Source organism: Bombina bombina, unplaced genomic scaffold, assembly GCF_027579735.1.
Source record: "Bombina bombina isolate aBomBom1 unplaced genomic scaffold, aBomBom1.pri scaffold_586, whole genome shotgun sequence".
Taxonomy (NCBI): domain Eukaryota; kingdom Metazoa; phylum Chordata; class Amphibia; order Anura; family Bombinatoridae; genus Bombina; species Bombina bombina.
Window position 1 is genome coordinate 142,669 of NW_026511983.1, and position 11,255 is coordinate 153,923.

Here is an 11,255-nt window from a genome sequence, read left to right on the forward strand (position 1 = left end):
AGATGAAGGGAGTAGACATAGTTCTACATCCATCTCCTTCTGTGTCTATACCAGTTATGCCCGCGCAGGCGACCCCTAGTACTTCTAGCGCGCCAATGCTTGTTACTATGCAACAATTGACGGCAGTAATGGATAACTCCATAGCAAATATTTTATCCAAAATGCCTGCATTTCAGAGAAAGCGCGATTGCTCTGTTTTAAACACTGTAGAGCAGGAGGGCGCTGATGATAATTACTCTGTCATACCCTCACACCAATCTGAAGTGGCCATGAGGGAGGTTTTGTCAGATGGGGAAATTTCTGATTCAGGTAGAATTTCTCAACAGGCAGAACCTGATGTTGTGACATTTAAATTTAAATTAGAGCATCTCCGCGCACTGCTTAAGGAGGTGCTATCTACTCTGGATGATTGTGACAACCTGGTCATTCCAGAAAAATTGTGCAAGATGGACAAGTTCCTAGAGGTTTCCGGTGCACCCCGACGTTTTTCCTATACCCAAGCGGGTGGCGGACATAGTGAATAAGCAGTGGGAAAAGCCCGATATACCCTTTGTCCCCCCTCCTATATTTAAGAAATTATTTCCTATGGTCGACCCCAGAAAGGACTTATGGCAGACGGTCCCTAAGGTCAAGGGGGCAGTTTCTACACTAGCCAAGCGCACTACTATTCCTATCGAGGATAATTGTGCTTTCAAAGATCCTATGGATAAAAAATTGCAGTGGCACCTTATTTGGACGACATTCTGATACAAGCGTCGTCTCTGTCAAAGGCAAAGGCTCACACAGACATCGTTCTGGCCTTTCTCAGATCTCACGGGTGGAAGGTGAACATAGAAAAAAAAGTTCCCTGTCTCCGTCGACAAGAGTTCCTTTCTTGGGGACAATAATAGATTCTTTAGAAATGAAGATTTTCCTGACAGATGTCAGAAAGTCAAAACTTCTAAACGCTTGTCAAGTTCTTCACTCTGTTCCACGTCCTTCCATAGCTCAGTGCATGGAAGTAGTAGGGTTGATGGTTGCAGCAATGGACATAGTTCCTTTTGCACGAATTCATCTAAGACCATTACAACTGTGCATGCTCAAACAGTGGAATGGGGACTTTACAGACTTGTCATTGTCACGACCGACGCCAGTCTAGTGGGCTGGGGCGCGGTCTGGGACTCCCTGAAAGCTCAGGGTCTATGGTCTCGGGAAGAGTCTCTTCTCCCGATAAACATCTGGAACTGAGAGCGATATTCAATACTCTCAGGGCTTGGCCTCAACTAGCAAAGGCCAGATTCATAAGATTCCAATCAGACAACATGACAACTGTTGCTTAAATCAACCATCAGGGGGGAACAAGGAGTTCCCTGGCGATGAGAAGTGACCAAAATCATAAAATGGGCGGAGGATCACTCCTGCCACCTATCTGCGATCCACATCCCAGGAGTGGAAAACTGGGAGGCGGATTATCTGAGTCGTCAGACATTCCATCCGGGGGAGTGGGAACTCCACCCGGAGATATTTGCCCAGTTGACCCAATTATGGGACATTCCAGACATGGATCTAATGGCGTCTCGTCAGAACTTCAAGGTTCCTTGCTACGGGTCCAGATCCAGGGATACCAAGGCGTCTCTAGTGGATGCATTAGTAGCGCCTTGGACCTTCAACCTAGCTTATGTGTTTCCACCGTTTCCTCTCATTCCCAGGCTTGTAGCCAGGATCAAACAGGAGAGGGCCTCTGTGATTTTGATAGCTCCTGCGTGGCCACGCAGGACTTGGTATGCAGACCTGGTGAATATGTCATCTGCTCCACCATGGAAGCTACCTTTGAGACAGGATCTTCTAGTACAGGGTCCATTTGAACATCCAAATCTAGTTTCTCTCCAGCTGACGGCTTGGAAATTGAACGCTTGATTTTATCTAAGCGTGGGTTTTCGGATTCTGTGATAGATACTCTGGTTCAAGCCAGAAAACCTGTAACTAGAAAAATTTACCATAAAATATGGAAAAAATATATCTGTTGGTGTGAATCCAAGGGATTCTCATGGAGTAAGATTAAAATTCCTAGGATCCTTTCCTTTCTCCAAGAAGGTTTGGATAAGGGATTATCAGCGAGTTCTCTAAAAGGACAGATTTCTGCTTTATCTGTCTTGTTACACAAACGACTGGCAGCTGTGCCAGGTGTTCAAGCTTTTGTTCAGGCTTTGGTCAGGATCAAGCCTGTTTACAGACCTTTGACTCCTCCCTGGAGTCTGAATTTAGTTCTTTCAGTTCTTCAAGGGGTTCCGTTTGAACCTCTACATTCCATAGATATCAAGATGTTATCTTGGAAAGTTCTGTTTTTGGTTGCTATTTCTTCTGCTAGAAGAGTTTCTGAGTTATCTGCTCTGCAGTGTATTCCGCCCTATCTGGTGTTCCATTCAGATAAGGTTGTTTTGCGTACTAAACCTGGTTTCCTTCCAAAGGTTGTTTCCAACAAAAATATTAACCAGGAAATAGTTGTGCCTTCTTTGTGTCCGAATCCAGTTCAAAGAAGGAACGTTTGTTACATAATTTAGATGTAGTATGTGCTTTAAAGTTCTATTTAGAAGCAACAAAGGTTTTCAGACAAACATCTTATCTGTTTGTCGTTTAATCTGGCAAGAGGAGAGGTCAAAAAGCTACTGCTACCTCTCTTTCCTTTTGGCTGAAAAGCATCATCCGATTGGCTTACGAGACTGCCGGACTGCAGCCTCCCGAACGAATCACAGCTCACTCTACTAGGGCTGTGGTTTCCACATGGGCCTTCAAAAACGAGGCTTCTGTTGATCAGATATGTAAGGCAGCGACTTGGTCTTCCCTGGACACTTTTGCCAAATTCTACAAATTTGATCCTTTTGCTTCTTCTGAGGCTATTTTTGGGAGAAAGGTTTTGCAAGCCGTGGTGCCTTCCGTTTAGGTAACCTGATTGGCTCCCTCCCTTCATCCGTGTCCTAAAGCTTTGGTATTGGTTCCCACAAGTTATGGATGACGCCGTGGACCGGACACACCAATGTTGGCGAAAACAGAATTTATGCTTACCTGATAAATTCTCCAACGGTGTGTCCGGTCCACGGCCCGCCCTGGTTTTTTAATCAGGTTTGATGAATTTCTTTCTTTAACTACAGTCACCACGGTACCCTATAGTTTCTCCTGTTTTTTTCTCCTGTCCGTCGGTCGAATGACTGGGGTGGGCGGAGCCTAGGAGGGACTATATGGACAGCTTTTGCTGTGCTCTTTGCCATTTCCTGTTGGGGACGAGAATATTCCCACAAGTTATGGATGACGCCGTGGACCGGACACACCGTTGGAGAAAGTAATTTATCAGGTAAGCATAAATTCTGTTTTTAGCGAGGACCTTGAGGCCCACATCTGGGCTACTGTGTCGGATGCCCTGAGAGAAATGTATCAGGGACTAAAACGAAGGAGGCTGTCTCGGTTGTAGAACAAGTAGCCCAGGCGGGGTGGTGGAGGCCTCAACAGATGGTTATGAGCAAAAATTTGAGGTGGAATTTGTATAATCTGAAGGAGATAATTTTTCTACTGTCCCTCCCGAGGGGGAGTTGGAAGGTGACTCTGAGCAGAGGTTGTTTGGATTTGACGAGGAGCAGTTCCGGCTCTTGCCAGAAAGGGTCCTATCTTCCCTGGGTCAGGCATCTAGGGTGTCGGAGGGGGAGCAGGTTCTGAGTCTGGAAGCGGTGGCTAGACCTAGGTTTAGGGACTCGGCTATTTTTCCTGTACCCTCCGTTATTGCACCATCGCTAAGGTATGGGAGAGACCTGGGTGTTTTTTGCTTTCGTAGACATTTTGTATATTTCCTGTTCCAGTCTCCCATACAGAGGTTTGGAGCAGTGTTTCTTCTGGGGATAGTGCGTTTCTATCTCGAGTTGAGCACACTACTATTCCGCTTATGAACGATTCTTTGAGAGTCGATCAGTTAGAAATCTGGAAGGATATCTTTTGAGTTCTGTTTCTCCAGTCTGGCGCCTTATTTCAAACTGCATTGGTAATAGCTGTTGTCTCAATGGCAGCCAGGTCTTGGTGTGAATCCTTAATAGACATGATTGCTTGTGAGGCTTGGATTAAGTTCAGCTACTGTGGTTAGCAAATTACTTATATACCCGAGAAACCATTCTGCAAATTGTTCTCATCAAAGCTAAAAATTCCAGCTTTCCTATTCTGGCTTATGTTTCGGTCTGTGGATGATATTCCAGACTCTAGTCTGTTGTCTTTATCTTTTAGGGCAACTCTCTATTTGGTCTAACCTTAGATTCCCCCATTGCTACAGTCATTCATAATAGTTGTGTTTTCCTAGCTCAATCTGAGAGACCTAGGTTTAGTAGAGTGCAGAGGCGCCTAAGGTGGAGCTTCCTAGATCAGAGTAGTACTGGACTTCGGGCTAGGAGAGCAGGTCAGGGGAATGGGACTGTCCCCGAACTGGATCAGGTTTGTATGGGAGGCAGACTTTCTTTTTTCCAGAAGGAATGGTATCAGTCTGTCGGAGATCCCTGGATTCTAGACATTATCCACCAGGTTTACAGAATTATTTTTTGCTCTCGTCCACCAAGGGATCATTTTCTATCATGAGGAGTTTTAGAACCCTGTAAGAAGGACAGCTCTTCTTAGATGAGTGAGTGACCTCGTTATCATAAGAACGGTACTTCCAGTTCCTCCATCTGAGTGGGGAAAGGGGTTCTACTCTGTTCTGTACTTGGTTCTAGAGAGGGATGGCATGTTCCATCCCATTTTAGTCTTGAAGGAATTCAACAGATTATGTGAGAGTTCTTGTCTTTAGGATAGAGTCGACTAGGGTCCATTCTTCTCCTAGCTAGACAATAGTCTTAAGGGATGTTTTTCTCATATTCCGATGCATAGAGATAATTACAGTTTACTGGGGTTTGCTTTACTAAATGAGCATTACCAGTTTGTGGTGCTCCCAGTTTGTCTAGCTGTCTGGAGGAATCTTCCTCTGTGATTTTGTTTGACAATAACAAGTGTATGCTTTGCAAACTATCAACTGTGAACCCTTTGGCATAGCTTTGTAATGGCTACTTATCTTATGTCCTGTCTTCTCACGCAGGATGCCAAGGTGGTCAGACAGTGGAGGAACCCCTTCGGGCCCTTTCCCTGGAAGGCCCTGCTACGGCTTCTCAAGCCTCAGCTGAGGTGAACATCCCTGTTGAACATCCAATGAATTTAGAAAACAGCTCGGCAGGGGGGTACTAACCGATGATGATTTAGCCTCATTAAGGCTTCAGTGTCTGCTGCCCTGAACGCTAGACTGGTATCGGGGAAGAGGAAGGTTAGACACTGTTCTCCAACATGTTGCACAACAGCGGGGGGGGGGGCATGACTGATAGTTTTGGGCAACCTTCTGAAGAAGATCCTTTGTTTAGCTCTGAAGGAGAAATTTCTTTCTCTGATCCTTCTGATGCTGAGTCAGAAGATGACTCTGAGGAGGGCACCATTAGATTGAAATCTGATCAGCTTTGAATTTTACTGAAGAAGGTCCTGTCGACTTTGGGAGTTCCGGTGACCAAGCCATCCGAGGAGGACCAGGTCCAAATGCTGGAGGCAGCATTTAGGCCTAGTGTTCCAGAGGTCTTTCCGGGTTCCCAAGATTATTGTAGAAATTATCTCTAAGGAATGGGAAAAGCCGGGGACCCCTTTTGCTTATTTGGCCTTTAAAAGATCCTTTCCTATTCCTGCGGCTCACTTGGAGATCTGGAACAGTGTCCCGAAGGTGGATGGCGCTATATCAACTTTGGCCAAGGGCACTACAATCCAGCTTGAGGACAGCACATCCTTTAAGGATCCCCTTGATAGAAGACTTGAGGGACACCTCAGGCTACTTTTTTTCCAGTCTAGGGCCCTGTTTCACCCTGTGGTGGGAATCTCTGCAGTCACTGCAAGTTCTGGTGTCCTTAGCAGAACAGATTACCGTAGAGACTTTGAGGAGATTCAGAATCATATTCAATCTCTGAAAATGGCAAATGCCTTTGTCAGGGATGCTATTCTCCAAATTATTTTCCCATTTATGAAGAAAACTGGCATTCTTTAAATGCAGATTTCACAGCTGCATTCATCATGACTTTTGGGAATTCAGAACCTGGCCACCAGGAGGAGGCAAAAACACCCCAGCCAAAGGTTTAAATACTCCTCCCACTCCCCTCATCCCACAGTCATTCTTTGCATTTCGTCCCAGGAGGTTGGCAGAGAAGTGTCAGAAGTTTGCGATTTGTCTCTTATGGAGGGTAGTACTCTTCGGCATGGGACTGGAGTTTTAAGTAATCCTGTCAGTCTCTCAGTGAGAGCTTGGATGAAAGTTAGAGTTAGATGCAGCGAGAATCTTTCTGCAAAACCATCCCGACTCGTGATTTTTTTTTTTTTTTTTTTTTTTTTTTTATTACTTTTTATTGAGGCATAAGATGTGGCAACAATATCACAGATAACAATAATATAAAAATAAAACTGTTATATAAAGTACAACAATTTCCAATAAAATTCAGTCAGTTACATAATAGTTACAACATTGTGCTGCAGTTAATTTGGCTTTGGGAATCCCTTTATAAATAAGTTCTGTTACATGAAAACAGATTTCCTGAAACATAGCGTGGATGCAACAAAAAGCAGCTGTAAAATACACACTGCCATTAGGTTCGTATAGGAGGAATGTGATAGAGTATCTTATCATTGGTGGTTGGCTGTAGACCTGACCAATAGCGCTAAGAGAATATACAATATATGGGATGTCCTATGTGAAAGTGTGGCAGAGCGTACACTGCTTATTGTAAAGCCCTTCCGTATTGGTTGAAATATATATCTTGAGAGTTCCGATACCGGGTGCTCATGATTGGTTGATCGAAATGTCAATCAAATCGTGAGGTCAGTATTCCGATACCGGATATTCCTGATTGGCTTAACTAAATGTCAATCAAACATGGAGAGCGTGCAAGCATATTATGGACATCCTAATACTGTCAGTGGTGTTTGTTAGGGGTAAGGGCAGATATGCAGGATAAAGTGAAATAGTACCCTGTATTCAGTGCTCCTTGTTCATCGAATTTTTGTCATAATGTCTAAATCTAAATAGAAGAAACATTAAAGTAATCTAGTCCCATGTTGAACCATATAATAACCATATAAATGAGATATTAGGAAACTCTTGATATAAATGTTAATATTGATATTTGTAATGATTAATAACCTTATTATTTGATGATTGATTGCTGGTGAATGGTATTGTATGAAGGATATGAAGTGACAAATGTGAGATAGAATAAGTGATATGACAGCCAAATATCTATGTGTGATACTGTTTGAATTCATAGTGAATGTATGTGTATAAGATGGATAATGCATAGGTTATTATTATTGTTTTTACACAATCTGAATATCATCTGTACTATTTGTATGTAATGAAATTATGGATAACACTCCAGATGTACGATGTTGATTATCTGATGTTATATTTTCCAGCATATGTTAAATGATATATCACTGCACTTCATTTGCTAATGGATGTTAACCAGGTATAGGAGGTAATATGTAAATATACTCTTATGTGCATATGTAACTTTCACTCTGGCATATATCATATGTTGATGTATATTGTTTTAAACAAGATATTACAATGTTAGATATTTTTTTCTGATCACATGTGTTTACCTTGGTTACCATAACAACCATACTCAGGTGATTACTAACAGGTGCAGCAATTGCACTGATTATCCAATCACAAGAGTTTCCTGTTCTCTAGTTTTTTGTTAAATAGCAAGTGTACTACAATGTTTGTTATAGCCTGATGAAACAGCCCTGAGTAGGCTGAGAAACGCGTCGCTGTATTAATAAAGAATCTTAATTTTTTAATATACACTTGCTGTTTTTGGTCTATATTACTTTTGGTAACATCTCACAACTGTTCCTGGTGCATGCTGAGGATTGTTTGTACTATAGTCTACTGGGCGACGATTTGGTTCCAGTTTGCTGTATCTGCACCTGCTGGTGCTCACCCTCTAGTAAGTGCATCTGGTTGGGGCCAATCTTATCTTTGTCCTGACGATATTGGACTATGTTTGGTTTGTCTTCTTATACATATATAGGAATCTGAATACTGGACATCCAGAAGGATTAGGATTGTTCATGTGCCAAGGTCTCAGTGCGCTGGATCACTGCTAAGTTTCCAGCCTGCTCCACTAGCACCATTGGGTGCTTTTTGTTTGTGAGTATTCACATTCTCATTGCTGATTTTACATCTTGTTTGGGCGATATTAGGCCATGTTGGCGCCTCTGTTTTTTATTCTCTTTTACCTTTCAGGCTACAGTGTTTACTGCTAAGTTACGGCGAGTAAAGGCATACAATTAATATACAAAGCAAACACGAGCAAATAACATGCATAAGAAAGATAAATAACTGTAAAAACGCAATGGGAGGCCCACTATCAGCTTCATACAGCGGACGAACAAATCAGGGAAGGGAAACACTGGAGTCATCGTCATCTTAAACATTGAGTCCCTAAACAAACTTGAGTTTAAATCTTCAGACCGCAAGGTCCTCAAAGAAAATTCCAGTTACTAAAAGGGCATAATAGAAAGTCTCAGTCGGTAGGTTTTTGATGAACTATGGGCTATCCTGTCAACCTATGCCAGTTCTTCTTAAGTCTATGTGTCTTAGAGAAATTAGTACTGCACCTCTCAAATGTAGGGTAAAGAATAACTCCATATTCAATTCACATCAGGATCTGGTGGTTTCAATAGTAGTAGTGCCAAAAGAGAGCTGCTGGCTCAAAATTGAATCAGCAGCAGATTGAAGACGGTATCCATTTGTGATAAAAGTCAATCCACTGTCTGAGCAGGTGGTTTCCTTGGTGTACGGCATAGCACTTGTTTCAAGAGAAGGTTGTGCAGACACTCCCGAGCGATCATTACATTCAAGGGCAACCCCTCTGTGCATAACTGTGCAGTCATGGTGTGCCGATGAGGCTGCAAATGTGTCATCTTGCTCACGAGAGACGCCAGACTGTATTGCTCTCTCGCTTCTCACCTCCGCGATCACAGTAGAGACTAGGTAGAGATCTGTAGTTATCCTCTGCTCACTACATCTGTGTTGTAGCGAGAATCCAGTTGGGAGAGTCTCACCATGTTCCTGGGTTTTATTTGTTTGCGCCGCACATCTCTCACCGCTCAGCCGAGGGTTAGTAATCTAGGTCCCTAGACTTGGTAACGCAAACAAAGAGGGTACCATCGATAATAGGTCCTCAGTCATACTCAGGAAATGACTATCAACTAGTTGTTGAGTGCGCTGCTCCCATGCATGCAGGGCTTCCATACTGCACAATTCAAGTGTACGTAGATATGGCTCAGCAGCTCCACGTGGCTCCACCGAAGAGGGTAGATTAGTAAAATTACCCTACTGTTGCATATTTTCTATGTTCTTTTAGCATTTGGTAGACAGTGTACAAGTTCTGCTGTAAAATGGTAGCAATTCTGAAGCTTTATATATAAATTAAATTATATATTCATGTTTGAGAGTCCAGAGCTTCACAAAAACACGTCCGTTTGCTCTAGTAGCTGGCTCCGCCCCCCCCATCCCGACTCATTTTTAACGGCTCCATAAGCAATTGCCTGCTTTCTTCTCAAGTCCATGGCAGAGGCGAGGCTACGATCTGTCACACTTGAAGGGTCGTGTTCCTGTTCCACGGCGTAGATTCCGGTAAGATCATTTCATTTTACTTTTCTCACGATTGGTTTGTATTACAAATCCTTTCCCGAGAGGCTTCCACCTTGCGGGACCATCTAGAGTAATCAGGGTCTCAATGAGGCTCTTTTTTGTATCTTGGAATCAAGGGTTATATCTCCTAATGGAGGTTATATGAACAGGGTTTTTTTATTAATCATGTTTGTGATTCGACCTGCTCATGTGTAGTGTTACTTAGGCTCATGGTTTCTCTTGTTAAGTGTATCCAGTCCACGGATCATCCATTACTTATGGGATATTAACTCCTCCCCAACAGGAAGTGCAAGAGGATTCACCCAGCAGAGCTGCTATATAGCTCCTCCCCTAACTGCCATTCCCAGTCATTCTCTTGCACCCAACGAATAGATAGGATGTGTGAGAGGACTGTGGTGATTATACTTAGTTTCATACCTTCAATCAAAAGTTTGTTCTTTTATAATAGCACCGGAGTGTTTTATTCCTTCTCTGGTAGAATTTGAAGAAGAATCTACCTGAGTTTTTCTATGATTTTAGCCGGAGTAGTTAAGATCATATTGCTGTTTCTCGGCCATCTGAGGAGAGGTAAACTTCAGATCAGGGGACAGCGGGCAGATTAATCTGCAAAGAGGTATGTAGCAGCTTATTATTTTCTGACAATGGAATTGATGAGAAAATTCTGCCATACCGATATAATGTAAACTCAGCCTTAAATGCAGTAGCAGCAACTGGTATCAGGCTGTCATGTATGTATATTTTACACTTCAGTATTCTGGGGAATGGCACTTCACTGGAATTATACTGTATGCATAAAACTTTAGCCTAATTTGCAGGGACTAGCAACAGGCTTTTTAATAACACTCAATTTATTAATGTTAAACGTTTTTTGCTGGCATGTAAAATCGTTTAATTTTCTGAGGTACTGGGTGAAAAAATGTTTTGGGCACTATTTTTTTCCACTTGGCAGTCGTTTTATTTAATTTATGACAGTTTACTGATCTCTCTCACTGTTATGTGTGAGGGGGAGGGACCTTTTTTGGTGCTTTTGCTACGCATCAAAAAATTCAGTCAGAAGTTTGTCTTCCCTGCATGATCCGGTTCATCTCTACAGAACTCAGGGGTCTTCAAAACTTGTTTTGAGGGAGGTAATCACTCACCGCAGAGCTGTGAGATTGTAGTTGACTGTGATAAAAAAAAAAAAGTTTATTTCTGTATTTTTTTTTTTTTTTTTTCTGCTATCAGGGTTAGTTATCCTTTGCTAATGGGAGCAATCCTTTGCTAAAATTGTGTTTTTTACAAAGATTTGACGCTATAACTTTTCAGTTTATTAATTTTCAACTGTCATAACTTTTTCTGTGCTTCTTATAGGCACAGTACGTTTTCATATTATAGTAAATTACTTGAAAAGTATTTCCAAGTTTATTTGCTAGTGTGTTAAACATGTCTGATTCAGAGGAAGATATCTGTGCTATATGTGCTAAAGCCAAAGTGGAGCCCAATAGAAATTTATGTACTAACTGTATTGATGCTACTTTAAATAAAA

At 42.3% G+C, this 11,255-nt stretch overlaps 1 protein-coding gene across 1 annotated transcript in view; it reads left to right on the top strand.

The window, feature by feature from the left end:
• The window catches only part of LOC128644034 (cullin-associated NEDD8-dissociated protein 1), a gene marked incomplete at its 3' end in the record, with an annotated part of 137,713 nt that extends 132,494 nt beyond the window's left edge, over positions 1-5,219 (top strand). The window contains 1 exon segment of the mRNA XM_053696799.1: positions 5,081-5,219. Coding sequence (XP_053552774.1) covers positions 5,081-5,219 — 139 coding nt within the window.
• Between the last annotated feature and the right edge of the window lie 6,036 nt (positions 5,220-11,255).